This window comes from Gallinula chloropus, assembly GCF_964237585.1.
Source record: "Gallinula chloropus genome assembly, chromosome: 4".
Classification (NCBI taxonomy): Eukaryota; Metazoa; Chordata; class Aves; order Gruiformes; family Rallidae; genus Gallinula; species Gallinula chloropus.
Window position 1 is genome coordinate 42,378,324 of NC_140088.1, and position 16,169 is coordinate 42,394,492.

At 41.0% G+C, this 16,169-nt stretch overlaps 1 protein-coding gene across 1 annotated transcript in view; it reads left to right on the forward strand.

Annotated features, from left to right (window-relative positions):
• The first annotated feature begins 7,875 nt into the window (after positions 1 to 7,875).
• The window catches only part of PRMT3 (protein arginine methyltransferase 3), a 62,450-nt gene continuing 54,156 nt past the window's right edge, over positions 7,876 to 16,169 (forward strand). Inside the window, exons 1-6 of the mRNA XM_084264055.1 lie at positions 7,876 to 7,912; positions 8,017 to 8,140; positions 8,884 to 8,966; positions 10,235 to 10,284; positions 11,538 to 11,640; positions 13,230 to 13,383. Coding sequence (XP_084120181.1) covers positions 7,879 to 7,912; positions 8,017 to 8,140; positions 8,884 to 8,966; positions 10,235 to 10,284; positions 11,538 to 11,640; positions 13,230 to 13,383 — 548 coding nt within the window. The 5' untranslated portion in view covers positions 7,876 to 7,878. The remainder of the gene's footprint in view (positions 7,913 to 8,016; positions 8,141 to 8,883; positions 8,967 to 10,234; positions 10,285 to 11,537; positions 11,641 to 13,229; positions 13,384 to 16,169) is intronic.

Below are 16,169 nucleotides of genomic sequence, written 5' to 3' on the forward strand. Positions count from 1 at the left end.
CTGCTGCTTTATTCAGTTTGGTAGAAACTTGCCTGTTAGGTTTAAAATGTCTGAGATTTAAAATGTCAAGTTTTTCTGAAAATTATGAGTAGGTATAGTTTTGGTCAGTGTGCTCTAGTGTTTTGATGGATATTTTTGACAGGGTTACTTTCCTAATAGAACAAAAATGTTGAAAGATGAGTTTGAGGCGAATCCATGAAACACCTGAGTTTATATGAAAGAGCCATTTAATCACACAGTCATGGAATGGTTTGGGTTGGAAGGGACCTCAAAGCCCATCTAGTTCCACCCCCCTGCCACGCACAGGGACACCCTCCCAAAGCCCCCATCCAATCTGAACACTGCCAGTGAGGGAGCACCCACAGCTTCTTCGGGCAGCCTGTGCCAGTGGTTCCTGGGCGCTCCATACACTCAAGCATGTGCCTCCAAGTGCTGTCTGTCTGCCTCGACCTGGTCCCTTGTAGTACGTCTCATTAGTGAACTATAATTATATTGCCAGCTAGTGTGATCAACATCTCCAAGGCAAGGGCAGGCAGAGAGTAGGTGTGAGCCAGGATGGGTAAAGCCAAGAGGAAGTGAGTTTGTAATGCTGTTGCCCTTGCGCCTCACAGAAGATGTATCCACGACCTGATGTGCAACAAAGGGATCGTCAGAGTGTACCAGGCATGCCCGAGCGTTCTGTCTGTGACTTGGACATGAATAGTACATCGTTCAATAGTGCAACAGTTAGCTTTGTTAGCATTTTATATGTTGTAAATCAAAGAAGCTTACTGCTCTCTTTCACTCACTCCTCAGCCCCCCAGCCCACAGACTAAGCAAGAATTTACCATATTGCTGCAAAAGAAAAGGAAAGGCTCAGAAGCTCTCTTATTCTCAAGGTTCAAACTGATGGATAGAAAGCAGAGGAGTTAGGAAATCTGCTAAGGGTTTGGTGATGTAGGTTTGATGATGTTTAAACTGCAAAAGTTTGACATTTGTAAATGTCCAGTTAAAGGCAACATTAAATACAACAGAGCTCTTTTGCTTTTGTGGCTTTGCTTACTAGCTACAATGTCCCATATCAGAGTGGGAGGGTTGGGAGGAGAGGAGAAAATCCATCTGAAATTTAGCAGCTTAAAAAAAACCCAAAAAACCCCCAAACGTTTATAATCAGCTTGAGAGCTCAGTGGATTTGTGAAATCGTTTGGGATTAACAGGCTATTGATTGCTAATAAAACAATATTTAGCTTTGTCTGATGAACAGCAATGGAAAAAGGTGTGGGCACCTTGTCAAACAAGACCCATTGAGGACGGATGATGGGTTAAGTGTGAGGGTCTGAGTGGCAGCGTGGGTGCCCAGTCTTCAAGGAGAACTTGTCAGTTGTTAGTAAGGCTGGTGAAAGGAAGGACGCCAGCGCCTGATGGCTGGGGTAGTATTGATGCAAGTTAGCTGACTAATCAGATTGAAAAAGTCCCATGGTATTTATGTCACTTTAATTTTCATCAAACAATTGGAGACGACAGCACTCTATTAAGAAGAGGTTGATCCAGAACTAAAGCTAAATAAATTAGGGTCTCAGTTTAATCAAATTATCCCTCTACTGGCCTTGGATTAACTGAGGGAGACAGCGTCGGTCTAGGGACTTTTCATTGGCTGATTTATTTATTTTTTTTAAAGAAGCTGGTACAAAGAATGGGAGATTTAACACACATAGCTACTACTCATAATACCTCAAACAAGCACTTTTTAAAGAAGTGGGAATTAATATTTATCAGGAGAATTTGCGGTTTTACTGAGGGATATTTCAGTTTTGTTCAGTGAAATGAACTGAAAATGAGGCAAAAATCTGACAACAGAAAAGCTAAAATGAGACTACTTGTAACAGGCTGGGGCAAAATTCAAAACTACCCTGATGCTACTTAATGATTTCTTGTTTGTTGCAAAATAGATAGTTCAGTTTACCTGCTTTAAATTGTTTGCACACTTACATTTTGCTATTGTTTATTCACAATAGCAAATTGTTGCAGGGTAAGGCATTCTATTTTCCTCCTTCCTGCACTCTCTAGACTCCCTGGAGAAGCCTTTGGGGTAGCTAGATTGTCTCTGAGAATATAATTTTCCCAAGCTTCCTGGTATCTTCTCCTGCAAAGTGTTTTCATTAGAGGTTTACAGCAAGAGATACAATCTTTTCAATACCACTAACACAAAGAAATCCTGTGTTTATAGATCCTCCACAAGGATTTAACTGAGCTGCTGGAATTAATCTTTTGAAACCTTGAACTCCTGAAATATTCCAAATCTGAGCATTGTCAAAATAATTGTGTCTTTCCAGTTTTATGTATATATATATCATTTGCTGCAAGCAACTAACAATTCATCCCAGTTAGCTCTGAAATTTATTTCTGAGCAGTGCCATGCAATGGATACTGCCTTCCATCTTTGTTGGAAAACTAAAAATGATTTTCAAGAAAAGGGGTGTCAATGGATATGATCCCACACATGATTCTACTTTTTGATTTTTATCTCTTTCTCTGACTTTTAACTTGCTTTTTTTCTGCTCACTATCATCCATATTGTCATAATTTTCCCTAACTTTTGACTTAGAACAAAGAAATACTTGTATTTTTGTTACATTAGTCAAAGTGGAGACTGGTCCAGGCTGTGCTCTAATGCACATTGAGGTTAATCATTTACACTGTGTATGCAATGTCAGGATGACTGTCTTCTGTTGGTCTCTGAAATTCCACACTCACTTTCTGCTTGCATTTCAATTTTTAAAACGTTCTTATCAAGGCCTTGGAAACCTAGGCACTAAGTACTAGATTCCTTTAATAACTATGCAAACATGTGCTCATGCTCTTTTCATTTCCAATTTCCTATTTTTTTCTGCAGCTATGACATTGTTATTTCAGGCTCAAATAATTTGATCCTTTTTTTTCCTGGCACACTTCAAGTTTCCACTGTCTTCAGTCTTTTACTCCTTGTGAGTGCAGACCAGAGCTGGTTCTGGTGGACTAGAGTCTCAGATGCTCAGCCCTTCACAAGAAGGGCTTTAGTTTTTAAGTAACTAATCTAGGTGTTTCTATCCAGAGTTTGCCAAATGCTTAATAGCCACTCTTGCAATAGTGTTGCCGATATTTAAAAACATTGTCATAAATAGCTGCTTTTAAGGTTTTTTTTTCATGTACATCCTCCTCGTTCTGCTTGTTTGACTTATTTGCGTTTTCTTACTGTGAAAGAAAAGAGATGACATATTTTCATGGCAAAAGCATGATCTTCCAATGGGATAGAATTCATTTTGTAGTTTACAACCACTTACTCAAAATCTAGGGTTTTTTTTTTTCCCTGGAAAATTTTTCTATCTGTTTAATAACTGTGTAAAAACACAGATATAAAAGTCTGAAGTACTTACAGATGCTTTCTCAGTGAAAGCTGGTTTGCACTTAAGATGCTTGTGAGTACTTTTATCTGCATTTACCTTTCTGACATCAACAATGAAAGTGATTTTGTAAGCCCCTAAGGTTTTTGTTTGTTGGGTTTTTTTGTTTGTTTGTTTGGGTTTGTTTTTTTTTTTTGTTACATTATCTGATTGGAGTTATCTCAGTAGGATCTCAGTGGTCTGTAGCATTGGAACTTGTCCCAGGTTCCTCAAGCTGCTGCACGATGTACATTTTATGGAGACACTTCTGTAGGTGCCTAAATACCTTTTATTTCAAGGAAGCATCACTCCCTTTTCTGCCCTGTAGATTTGCCATGATTGCAGAGACTGGTTTTGCTCAGTCCTTCACTGAAAACAGCCACTCGCGCTATTTGTACCAACAGCACTGATCTTAATGCTAAAGCAGAGAAAACAGAGAAGGAAAGGGGGAGGGGGGGGAGTAGTGGTGAAGATTATCTATGTAACACACAGAGTCCCATACTTTGTAACATAACCCTAACCCTAGTTTCAGGGTGATCTTTTGTTAAAAACAAGCCAAAAAAACCCCCACACAAATCCTCCAATCAAACAAAACTTGTAAAATTAAAAAAAAATCCAAACAAACCAAAACTTGCCCCTGGTTAGACAAAAATGCTGTTTTGCAGCCTGTGCTTCTCTTTTGCAGCCCCTTGCAGCCCGTCTTCAGCTGCAGATCTCAAGCTGAAACCTAGTCCTACCCTCAGGATGAGCCCTACACGGGGTGCCCTGGGCTCTGCCCAGATGAACAGTATCTCAGCAGTCTTTGTTGAGAATTACATTAAGGGGAACATGGCCATCATTTTATGAAACTTTGAAACTGCCCGAGCATGTACATTCAGATGAGCAGTTCTGCTTTGCTATTACTCATTTTAGCTGATGGGCTTGGTTTTTTCTACAGCTTCATATGCTAACTGGCACTCAAATTTTCCAATTTATGTTTAATTTAAATCTTTCCAGGCTCTTAATTATTTTAATGGTGTTTAAATTCACCCTTCATCTGTGAGTGTAAAAAAGTTGTTAAGGACATCACTGGCATTTGTGATGTTTTACACACAGTGATGCCCTTCTGCAAAATGTGGGGTGTTTTGGGAGTGTCATTCTTTTCGCTTAGATGTAGCAGCCTGGGTCTAGCATCCAAGAAGCACAGTGTAAATTTTCAGACAATGTGGCCCTTCTACATAGAAAATGCTCTTGAAAAATTCCCTTTAGTCTTGATGTTCATGCTTCTTCCACGCCGTTGTCTGTTCTGCTGGAGTCCTTGAGTGGTTAAAACAGGAAAAAAAAAAAAACCAACCAAAAAATCTGACTACACGAATGGCTAAGAAATAACTGGCTGTCCTATGATAATTTCTTTGAACAGTTTCTGTATTTTTTCAAATACATTTTACAGAGGGTAAAGTTATAGCCATTTAATAACAGTTTGCTCCAAAATGTTTTGTTTGTTTCCTATACAATATCTATTAACATACTTTCTCTGCTTACATGCATACATACTTTTCTCTGTAGTCACACATGCTTAGAAATCCAGATGAAACAAAGCTCACAAACGCTATGGCGATACCGTGTTTTTTGGGCAGACACCCTCTAACAGCCTCCTCTGTGCTGTGTTTCCAGATCTGGAAGAAGGTTTGAAATGCAGTAAAAAAAAAAAAAATAAAAAAAAATTGTAGATGTTTGAAGTTTCTTCCCTTTGGCCCGGATTATGAAATAGTAATCCATTACATTGTAAATCTTCCTGTACCATGCAAATCCCTTTACAAGGATTAGGAGATTGTAACAAAGATGATCATATTTCAAGAGGTACTGGTCTAAATCACGCACTTCTGATGCAAGGGTTTCATACAGTCTTCACCCAACACATTATATACACTGACCCAAATGAACAGGTGCTTTACATTTATTGAGAACCTTAATTGAAGTAATAATAAGAAAGAAGATTGGGTTACAAGGCTGTGCAGCACATTCACTCCGTTGCTCTCCAAGCGGACTCAACAATAGTCGAGGGTGTGCAGTGGAGCAAAGACTACGCAATCAGTGACCCCTTGCCCCTTTGGTGGGGGAGAATTTCAGTAAAGCACAAAGAAGCTGCTGTTTCTGCTGTCGCTGCTATCAGCCTGGGCAGCTACTTCTAGAGCGGTGGCCGTTAAACCTATTTCTGTGATTCGTTGCTTGAGCAAGGGTGGAGGAAAAGCATGTTTTACCATTTTGCATCACTTCAGTTTCTTACATTAGACCAGACCCCATTTTCAGAGCATAAGGTGGAAGCATCTGACTTGCCTAGGTTTCTTCTGTACATCGAGGGTAGGCAGTGTTTGCCAGCATTTTGCACTAATTCTAATTCAGTGAGTAGTACTGAGTCACTATGTAAAGGGAAAAAAAAAATCCATGAGAAGCAATGGTTTACACCACTACGTAGTGTTTGCAGAACCAATGTGGTCTTGTCATACCTACAGATGTAATTCTGAGTGGGTACGGAATTTAAAGGCAAAACGCAAAATGGATTTTCTAAAGGCTTTTCTAAGGTTTCATATTTCCTACAGCGAATTTCCTTTTCCAAACCTGCCCTTCTGCCATTACCTATAACCCCTTTCCGCCCTTAGATGTTTTCATGTGGCTTTGGATTTGCCTGTGACTGGGCAAGCCTAATCTGTTTAATTAGTGGCTTACTTTGAAGCCTTCTGTGTTAGCTTTGAGCAATAGAAGGGTAACTGAAACGGACAATTAAGTTATGTGAGACAGATTTACAGGAACAGGTTACAAATCAGAGATTGTAATCCAGACAAGTCAGGCTTTAAGGTTTCCTTCTTGAATTCTGCATCCCTCTTTTTTTTTTCCTTATTGGTCAATTCAGATCTCTATACTTTCAGGTTCAGCGAAGACTACTGAATTTGCTCTCTACAAATGAGACTAGAATCTGACCCTTGGTACCACCCCTCTAGAAATGACCAAAAATTGCCCTGGTGATGATTAATGCTGGATACTTCAAGATTTTAACGTCGGGCTAGCTGTAGTTTGGTCCTGTGCCCTGTAGTTCTGGATCACTCTGGTAGTTTAGATTCCTTTTTCAAATTACTTGATGCATTGCAAAACCACGCTGTGATGTGGACCAAAACACAGGAAGCAGAGGTTTGGTAAATCAGCTTGTAAAGCACACGTTGGATCTCCTGCTTTGAAGTGCCAACGCAGTAACAAAGTTAGGCACCCCTAACTTTGCTAACCAAAGGGGTCAAGAAAAAAGGATTATTTTTAATCCTCTATGAATTTTTTATCAAAAAGTACAAGATGTTATTTTTTAAAATGACTGTAAGTCTTTGCGAGGCTGGATCATTTATTAATTTGACATACATAAATCCATGTATGATGCTTAGGAAGGTGCAGCTGTCTAACAGCAGCAACGAGATATGAGTTTTCTTGACTATGTAAAAAAAGAAGAGGCAGACTGTACCTGTGTTCAGTTGCGAGATGCTGCACAAATACTGTATTTAGCCATCTGATTCGGACCACTGCTAACAGGATGCACAGCATACCTTTGCTCTTGCAATTAGTCATATAATGTCGTCAGGGTAAAGGCAAAGCAGCATTTCATTATTTTTGGAAGTATTTGTAGTAGCACAGATGTGAACTTATACACTTTGAGGGTACAAATTGGAAAAAATCAAGCTCTGACATTTTCTCCACCATGTGCTACTTAGTATCCCCACACAATCCAGTGAAAAGGCACCACCTGGTTCTGAAGAGATGCAGGTTCCTGCCAGGCAAAAATGATGTGAGCAAATGAAGCAGGTTAGGTAATGTACTTAAAATGTCAAACACTATCTTCACGAGGCGATGAGTCTCAAGCTTTGTTTTTCCATGTTCTTTTTTTTAAGCCACTTCTAACTTCTGCATTTGAGTGAGACGGTCAGGTCGGAAAGTCTGTTGCTAAACTTAAGTCGATGTGCACCGATTAGTCCCTTGAACTCTCCCATCAGCAGTCACCCTCTTTGTACCAAACAGAAACCTGGCTGCCAGCTACCTGCAAGGCTCGCCAAGTACAATTCCAAGCACGAGCAACCTCTCCTATTTGAGGCCTGCTGAGGCCGTCAGCTGTTTATCTGCCGCCTGCCTGCATTTCGCCTCAGCCAGGTTGTCCGGCATTGGCGGCAGAAGCTGCCGGGTCGAGGGGTGCGCAGGTGGGAGCGGCGCTGAAGAGGCGGAGGCAGCAGCAGCCGCGGCCTAACCGCCCCACGGCTCGGCCCCCACAAAATGGCGGCGGCGGGCGCTTGGCGGGGCCGCCGCTCCGGACGTTTGAAAAATAACGGTTGGCGGTAACGCTGCTCCCCGTTACCGGAGGGCCCCGCCAGGGGGCGCGCTCCCGCCTTGGGCCCACCGCCTGGCTGACGTCGGCGGGAGGGGCGGGGCCGCCTCCCGGAAGCGGTGCACGTGGGGCGGTGGCGCGGCCATGGGGTCGCGGGCGGTAGGTGCCGCTCTCGCAGGTGGGTGTTTGGGCTGCCGCTCTCTTTCTCCCCCTCCCCTCCTCCCTCTTTCCGTGCCCCCTCCCCCGCCGGTCAGTAACTGTCCCTCCCTGTGGGCTCCGCAGGGGCCGGCGGGCCGCCCTCCGATGAGGAGATGCCCGAGCTGTCCGACGGCGAGGAGGCCTGGGAGGAAGAGGAGGAAGGCACCGCCACCGAGGGCCTGCGAGCCCGCTGCCTCTTCTGTGACAGGTGAGGAGGAGAGCCCGCGGTGCGCTTTCGCCGGCGCCTCCCCGCCCGGCCGAGGGACTCCTGAGGCGCGACCGGCGCCGCCGGCCCCCGGGAGGCGGGAGGGGTTGGGGTGCGAGCGCTCAAACTCGTCCCGCGGGAGGCAGCCGCGTCAGGAAAACAAACGGTGCGTAGCTTGTCACAGCGCTCTGTAGCTGCTTGATCTCGTGTACGGCCTTCCTAGAGCCAGAGGGCTGTTAGAGCCGCGCTAAGGGAGGGAGAGGTAACCTGGAAAGCGGGTAACTTGAGCTTAAAGGCAGGCAGAGGCAGTGTGAAAGTTCATCTGAGTTTTTTCTGCCCTCTTTCCCCATCGTCGGTAAATAGATGAGAACCTTCACTTTTATGCAGCAGATTAACTCGTATGCGTGCAGTTCTGAGGTTTCTGGTTTATCGTTGGTGCTCTCCAGCCGTTTTCCAGAGTTAACAGGGTCCGTGGTCCTGCCAAATGAAATTTTAGGGTTTATTATTAGTCTTTTGTTGCAAAGTGTTTTGCAGATAAGGCAGGAAGCTGCTTCGAGAGGTACACGAAGAACCAGGCACCCGTTTGTCCTTTTTCAAAAGCAGAGCCAGTGTGTTCTGAACAGGTTTATTGGCAGGTCAGAGCAGAGTATGCAAAACTTGTGGGAGTGTTACAAGATTTAAGCATATTTATATACTTGTAAGCATATAAAGCATATGTACACTGCGTATTTAATTGTTATTTACAGGTTATTTAGTTCTGCTGAAGATGTATTCTCCCACTGCAAAACAGAGCATCAATTTAATGTTTGTGATGAGATCAAGAAACATGGTAAGGTGGTTTTTTTTGTTATGAAAATCATTTCCTTCTGTGTATCAGCATCTCATTTACAATGGGTTGTGGAGCATAGCTTGTTCCTAGCTGATTTCCTGGCTGTCTTTGTGCTGGCCATTTCCCATATGCTTTATTTACTGGTAAAGCTCTCCCAGTAAGATTGATCTCTGCTGGCTTGTGCTGCTTCTCAACCACTGATCTGAGCCAGCCTGCTGTGTGCTGGTGTAAGAGCTGTTTACCTGACGTGTGGGAACTCCTGCCTGAGTAGCGACACTCTTGTGAGGCTCAAAAGCTTAGCAGAGACCAAAGTGGATGTCTCCAACAAGAGGTGAAGAAACTGGGCTGTACTGCTGGTGCCTTTTAAGGGGATGTTTGCAGCCTTGCCTTACGTTCTCACCAGTAATTATAGGAAGCTACGTCCTCCATTGTTTGATCTTTCCCAAGTGAAATGTAAGGTTGGCTTCCACTTGAAGCTACCGTCTACCTAGACCAGTATGGTGACAGAAGGAAGGTAAATACAGGAGGATGCATGTGAAGTGCATGGTGGCTTTGGTGGAGTTCAGTGAGTGCTTCGCTGTGGAGGAAAGCTGGAAAGCAGGGGAAAGGAAGCACTGCTGGAGAAATGCTATTTGAAGAGCATATATTAAAAAGGAGAGAGGGAGAAAGGTGTGGGAACCACGTGTATTGTTTAGAAATTTGCATGTAAGATCTGTTGTCTGTGTAAAATCCTTGTGAATGTAACTTGAGATATTCAGAGACCTCGCTGTTCTTGAGGAGAGTACGTAATTCTATTTAAACTGCTGTTGCTTCTGTGCAGTGTGGCAGTTTTAAATTGTGATATATTCTCAATGAGTAGGAGCAGTTTGTGTCTTATTCAGCAGAATGGTAAGATTATGAACTAAAGAGCACAAGGGGCTAAAAAGCTAGCAAGGTAACTAGTGTGAGATAAATAGGGCTGTCCTGCTGTGGTCGCTTGCCAAATGAATTGAAACTCTGTTTGCAAGCCACGGTACATCTGTTGTGTTTTTAATATGCAGCAAATGTATTTGACATGAGGGTGACAATTTCCTGGTTTGGTCCTGAAGAGAAGAAGAATGTAAATGGCAAACTTAAGATAGGAAGACTGCAGTAGGTTATGCTGTACACCCCAAGGGGAAGCTGGCCACTTCAACAAGTAATTAGTGTTCATATAATTATAAAATGCATGTGGGTTTTCTGTAACACAAGCTTGCGCTCTTATTTATTTTTTTTTCCTTTCTTTTCAGGACTTGATTTTTATGGATATGTTAAATTAATAAACTTCGTTAGATTAAAGGTAGGTATGCCATGTACTGCTTCCATAATCTGTCTGGAGAATGGGAAGTCAAGGTGCTGTGTGTTTAAATTGCCTTTTTTAAAAATAATTGTAGGAAACTTACATTTCTAGAAATTAGGAAATGTGGGCATTAAAACAGCTATTAATTGGTTTATTTAGATGTGAAGTTGTTTTCATTTTAAATATAAATAATAGGAGTTTTATTCTTTGTAGAAGAGGATGTTCAGACTTGCAAAAAGCCCATGCTATGTACTGTCATATTGTTTTACTAACTCATCTTGGCTTTTGACTCTGTTGCATTGGTCTAGTAATGATCTTGTTTCTTGGTAAGCAACATTTCTTGGTCCTCACATGCCTGTTGGTGCAAAAGACTCTTTAGCAAGGATAAGACCTGGCCAGATCCCTCCTGTACTGTTAGTAAGGACAAAACCTGATCCCTTAGGTCCCAGAAACTAAAATTAATCTGTGCTAAAATGATACCAGAAACAGGAAAGCTGATAGGAACCTGCAGTCTTAAGTTTTTGTGGATTCTGTGATTTTGAAGTATGTTCTGTGGTTGTTCTTTAAAAGTTTAGGTTTAGACTTAAAATCGTCTTATGTAGCGTAGCATTTCTGACTTAAATGTTCAAATATTTACTTAAATCCTCTGGTAGTTATTTAAGGCATAATTAGCTATGCAAAGTAAACACAGAAATTAAAAAAAAAAAACCCCGAAGTCCAGTATTTGACTTCTCCATTCCTGACAAAACATTAACAGATGCAAACAGGAGAGAAGATAGTGTTTCTGCATCTTGTCTGATCGGCACTGTTTGTGTAGAAACGCTGGTGTCTTGGCTTCATTGTTTAGCTGTGTCATAAGCTACAGGTCAGTCACAAACACCTGAGTAAGCTTGGTTCCTGACAGCAGTGTAATCCTGAAAGTTCCCTTCAATGTCTGTCTCTCAATACTGCTTGCATTGAATTCCTTGACCTTGCAGCTTTGGGGGCTTGGAGACCCAGACTAGCTCTCTGGTCACGATGCTTGTAGTCTCAGTATCCTAAGGTGCATAGTTGCTGCCAGAGCCAGGATAGAAGCCAGAAGTTAACTTCTTCTGTGTTCTCACTAGTCATGCTTTAAAGGATTGTCTTCCTCAGCCTTTCTGCAATGCCATGCTTATTTTGATAGGTGGAATAGTAGATGCTTTCCTTCTGTTGAATGGAATTGAAGGGCTGATGTTTTCAAAGAAACTTAGCTTATGTACTTTTCTGTCTAGAAACCAACAGCAGCATATTTGAGCTCACTCAGCAGCCCGCTGCCTTGGGAAGGAGAGGAATACCTGAAACCAGGGCTAGAAGATGATCTTCTACTTCAGTTTGGTAATTAACTGTGTTTTGGTGTTACTATGCTGCCTTGTGGGTCAAACGTGTTAGTGGCAGAATTCTTGTCATGCAAAGCATCATCACCATTATTCAGTTGACTTAGGTACACAAAAAAAGTCTTCATAATAGCTGAAGTTGATATTTGTACTATGTGGTATATGTTGTTTTTTAATGGCTGAGACTTCCATAGCCCCCTCATATTACCTGCATTCACTTAGTGTAAATATGACCACAGCAGAGGTGTTGTATGTAGTAATTAAGCAGGTGGAAGAGGCACACCACCCAAGCTTCATTGAAGATTTATGAAGCTTTTAAAGCTTCCAAAGGTAGGTATTTAAAATCAGATTCATTCATTCAAAAATATGTGCTATAACTAAGAGGCAAGTAATTTGCCTTGTTGACAATATCTTAATCTTTTATACAGGTTGTATTTTGACCAACTAAGTGTAAAGAACTGCTGCTGCATAGAAGAATTCTGCTTCTTTAGTGATTCTAGCAATCTGTGTGTCATAGCTCCTCTGCTCACCAAATGCCATTAAGAGAACTCAGTTTGGCTTTTGAATTTATTTTAGCTGCCTGTGATCCTCCCATATGGCACTTGACTGTACAATTTTCTTTAACCTAAACCATGAGGGAGTTGGGGCTTGTGGGTTTTTTCCTCTCCATACAGACTGGAATGCAGTTTTGCCCTTTTCTAAGTGTGCCCTGTCACATGATGGCAGAGATAATGTGTGCTAGAGGACCTTGGTTGTTCACTTCAGGGATTCATTTCACATTTCACTGCAACAGCTCTTGTCTAGTGCCCAAGCTATAGACTGCCAAGGTGCTTTGAGGTGCTGCTGCAGTTGCTTAAGGGTTATTGGGCTGATGAAATCTTAAATTTAAGTATCTGTGCTTTGTTTCGGTCTGACTGGCCAAGTAAAGTGGTCTTCCATGATTAAACATAATAGTTTATTTAACCGTTTTTTGCCCAGTAGTGACTTCTTGCGGCGTGGAAGAACACAGTAGCACTTTTTAAAATCCACTGACATGGGTTGAAATCACCAGCTAAATTTAGCAAGGGATGTGAATGGGACCCAGTCCCTTGTTTTGGTAGTTGAAAGCAATGTTTCATCTACAGATATTCTGCTTATGTCCGTCTCAATTTTGTGTGTTCATAAGCTTTATAAAGGCCTAAGGAATTGGTTTCAAAATTAAGAGTTACGGTCTACTTACTAAGAAGTTTAAAATTTATATACCTTCTTAACTTTTACTGTTGATATTAACGAACAGCCCTTTTGGTCTCAGAATAGCATAACTTGAAAAACAGAGCATGGGACGATGATTGATCTGAGCCAATAGCTTTTTTATCAATGTGAGCGCTGGTATTTAAAGAAATCTGAATTCTGGATTTACTTGCTTTTACTGAGTAGTATTGCGTTCTGGGGTTACACCTGCCAAATGCAGTGATGCTCCTTGTGAAGCAGGCTGTGCTGATATACCGCCCAAAGACAAAAATAGCAACACTGGAAACGTCAGGTGTAAGTTGCTGTGAATTGACACTTGACTGACAGCTGTTTTGGTTTTTTCCTTCCCTGCTTCATCAGATATAGAAGATCTTTGTGAACCTACCAATGTTTTGTGTTCTAATGGTTTGAATGATACCATGGTGCTCCTTGAACAATTAAAACACGCGGAACACAGAGCGAGGCTGGCAGAAGCAGCATTGGCTAGAGCACAAGATGACCTTCAAAAAATGAAGTAAGGTTTTTTTTTTTTAAATGAGGCTTGTTTGGTTTTTTGCATGTGTTTTAAGTGACAGGAGATGTTGATGTTTAAAGACCAATAGAAATTCAAAGAAGCGATCGAATGCTACTACATAATAAAGCTCATGACTTGTGTTGGGTTGTGGGTTTCACTTTTATCTTTTAAATTATTATTAAATATCGTGCAGATGATTAGTAAAAACTGTACCAAACCTGCACAAATTAAGAGCAAAGTATCCTTAGGAAAGCTAAATAAGCACATGGCTCAGAAACGTATATTCTGTTTCTGACCACTCTTTGCTTTTCACTTTTCTGTTAGTCCTTTAAATATGAATTTAAACATCGTGAGCATCTTCAGTGTAGAAGAGGGAGGTAATGACGATTTAAATATGGGACTCTCAGCATTTTGAGAGATGGTTCCAAACAATGATTGTTAGTAGAATCCAGTTACAATTTGTAGAAACCCTCAGTGAGATTAATAAACCGACTGTACAGTATCAGGAATGACTTCTGCTAGTAAGAATGTTCAGTGCATTGCAAACAGGAATTGGGGTATTCCTGTAACTGTACATGCCAAATCTTCTAAATGTACTTCTAAATCTTGAGATCTTCAAAATATGAATGAATGATGCTGATGGATAAAATGGGAATATAAACTTATTTATGGGGTCACATAGGATTTAAATGTGTATTTTCAAAGTCACGCTGGTTGGGTACTGAAGAGAAGTTGTGTTTAAGAGACTGAGAAAAGGAATTCATGTTCTTTTGTGGAAAAGTGAAGCAGCAAAAACCTTATGTAAAATACACTGAGGGTTTGTGGTATGTTTTGGGAGTACACACTGGATGTTATTAGTAAGTAAGTTTGCCAAAAAAAAATGCATGCATTTGCTCAGGTCCTATGAGCTGTGAGAAATGATGCATGTCAAAAGTAAATAGTTTTTGTCTTAAGCTGGGTTTAACTTTTGCAGGTTGTACTTCATAGAGTGTGGTACTTATCTAATACCTTGGTGTACATTATGCATTCATCATAAAGAACAGGAAACAGAGAAATTTCTCCTTCTACAAGGAAAGACTTTTTTCTCTATATATCATCTTGTCTTATTCCTGTTCCATTCTTTTTTGTTTAAAAGAAATAACTTTCTCAGCTCATCAGGTGGAATTTCCTTTCAGCTCTCAACTTCAGTCAGGCTTACGTAGATTTGCTTTTGAGGTTAGTGTATCAAATAATCTGTTAGAAAAGGAAACCTCTAATTCTTTTTTGTCAGTGCAGTCTCTTCAGCAGGGGTCAGCTGGCAGCAAAAATAGACAGATGTAGGTCTGATGAAGTAGCACAGTTTTAAATTATGAACAGATGAACTAGTTACATTGTAATAGCCTGCATGCTGTAATTGAGTAGTGATACTGATTGATGCTGGAAGTTACTCCATTGAAAGAGAACATGTTCTGGTGGTTCCTTTCAGGTGAATCTCTGCAAATGATAGCTTGGAAGCCTGAAGTGGAGCAAGAACAGTATACAGGATCTTTATGTACAGTAATCTATTTTTCTAATAGTTTTTGTCATGGAAATAGGTTTATACCAGTATGTAGCAGGCTGGCTGGCTGACTTCAACTTGTGGAGTAAAAAAAGCGATATACAGGAGCTTTTGTATGCTTTACATACCTACAAAGGTTTCTTAGGAGACTAACTGTAGCTTCTTTGAGTTACAACATGACTGCATTATGTAGATCTTGCTCTCCAAGATGTGGAAAAACTACTTTTAGGTTTTTTCATGGCTGCCTGTTGAGGATCAGTCATGCAGCTCCCTACAGATTATTGCCTTCTGAGCCCTGGAATAATAGTGTGAAGGAAACCAACTGGTTTACTGTGAAATAATTTCTATGGGAATGTTTTTTCCAAGTTTGCCAGTCTGAGTAGACTTACAGAAATTGGCATGTTTGGGATTGGACTAGATGATCTCCAGAGGTCCTTCCGATGTCTGCCATTCTGTGATTCTATAGTTATGAGAAATGAAGGGGATACAATACAAAGTCAAGTAGCTGGAGGCCTAGTGATCGCCCCTCGCCCTTCCCCATAACTGTTTTGTAAATTAAAACATCTTTAGCATAGATACAACTTATATTTAAGAGCATGGCTTGTATATCCTGATTTTTTTTTTCAATCTGTCCCCTGTTTAGAGATGGTGGCTTTTGGTTTTTTACTTACATTGTTTTTTTTCTTGATTAAAGAGACAAGAGGGCACTTCTGTTCCTAGAGCTTATTTGCTGCTTGTATTGCATGTGTAGACTGGAGGAACTATTGGATGGATACATCTTAAATAACTTTAAAATTTGGCTTAAACTTTAATAATTAGCAAAATGCTAATTATACCTAACTGTATGTCATGTAGTCTACTTCTTGTAAATTTAATTTTTATCGTTTTGATATTTATGAAAAATGAAAATGCAGGCTGCTGTGGGGAAGAGCAATCTCAAAAATGAAATGCAAACCTTACCTGTATGTCAGCAAGTGTAGGAGGTTTCTGATACTGACAGACTTATAAGAGTTCCTTAACACCTTCTCTTCTGCATCCAAACTAGTTAAGCAGAGAAATACTTGATGTGTTGGGAGTGAAATAGTGTTTATGGTTTTATTTTTCAGTAAGGGACTGAGACGTTACCTACAGCTTATATACATGAAATTCCTATTTAGGAAAGGACGATGGCTGTTAAAGGTGAGCTTTGGCTGCCTCTGAGAGTTCTAGAATGCAAACTTTGTTGATGATGGACTGTAGACCTTGGAGG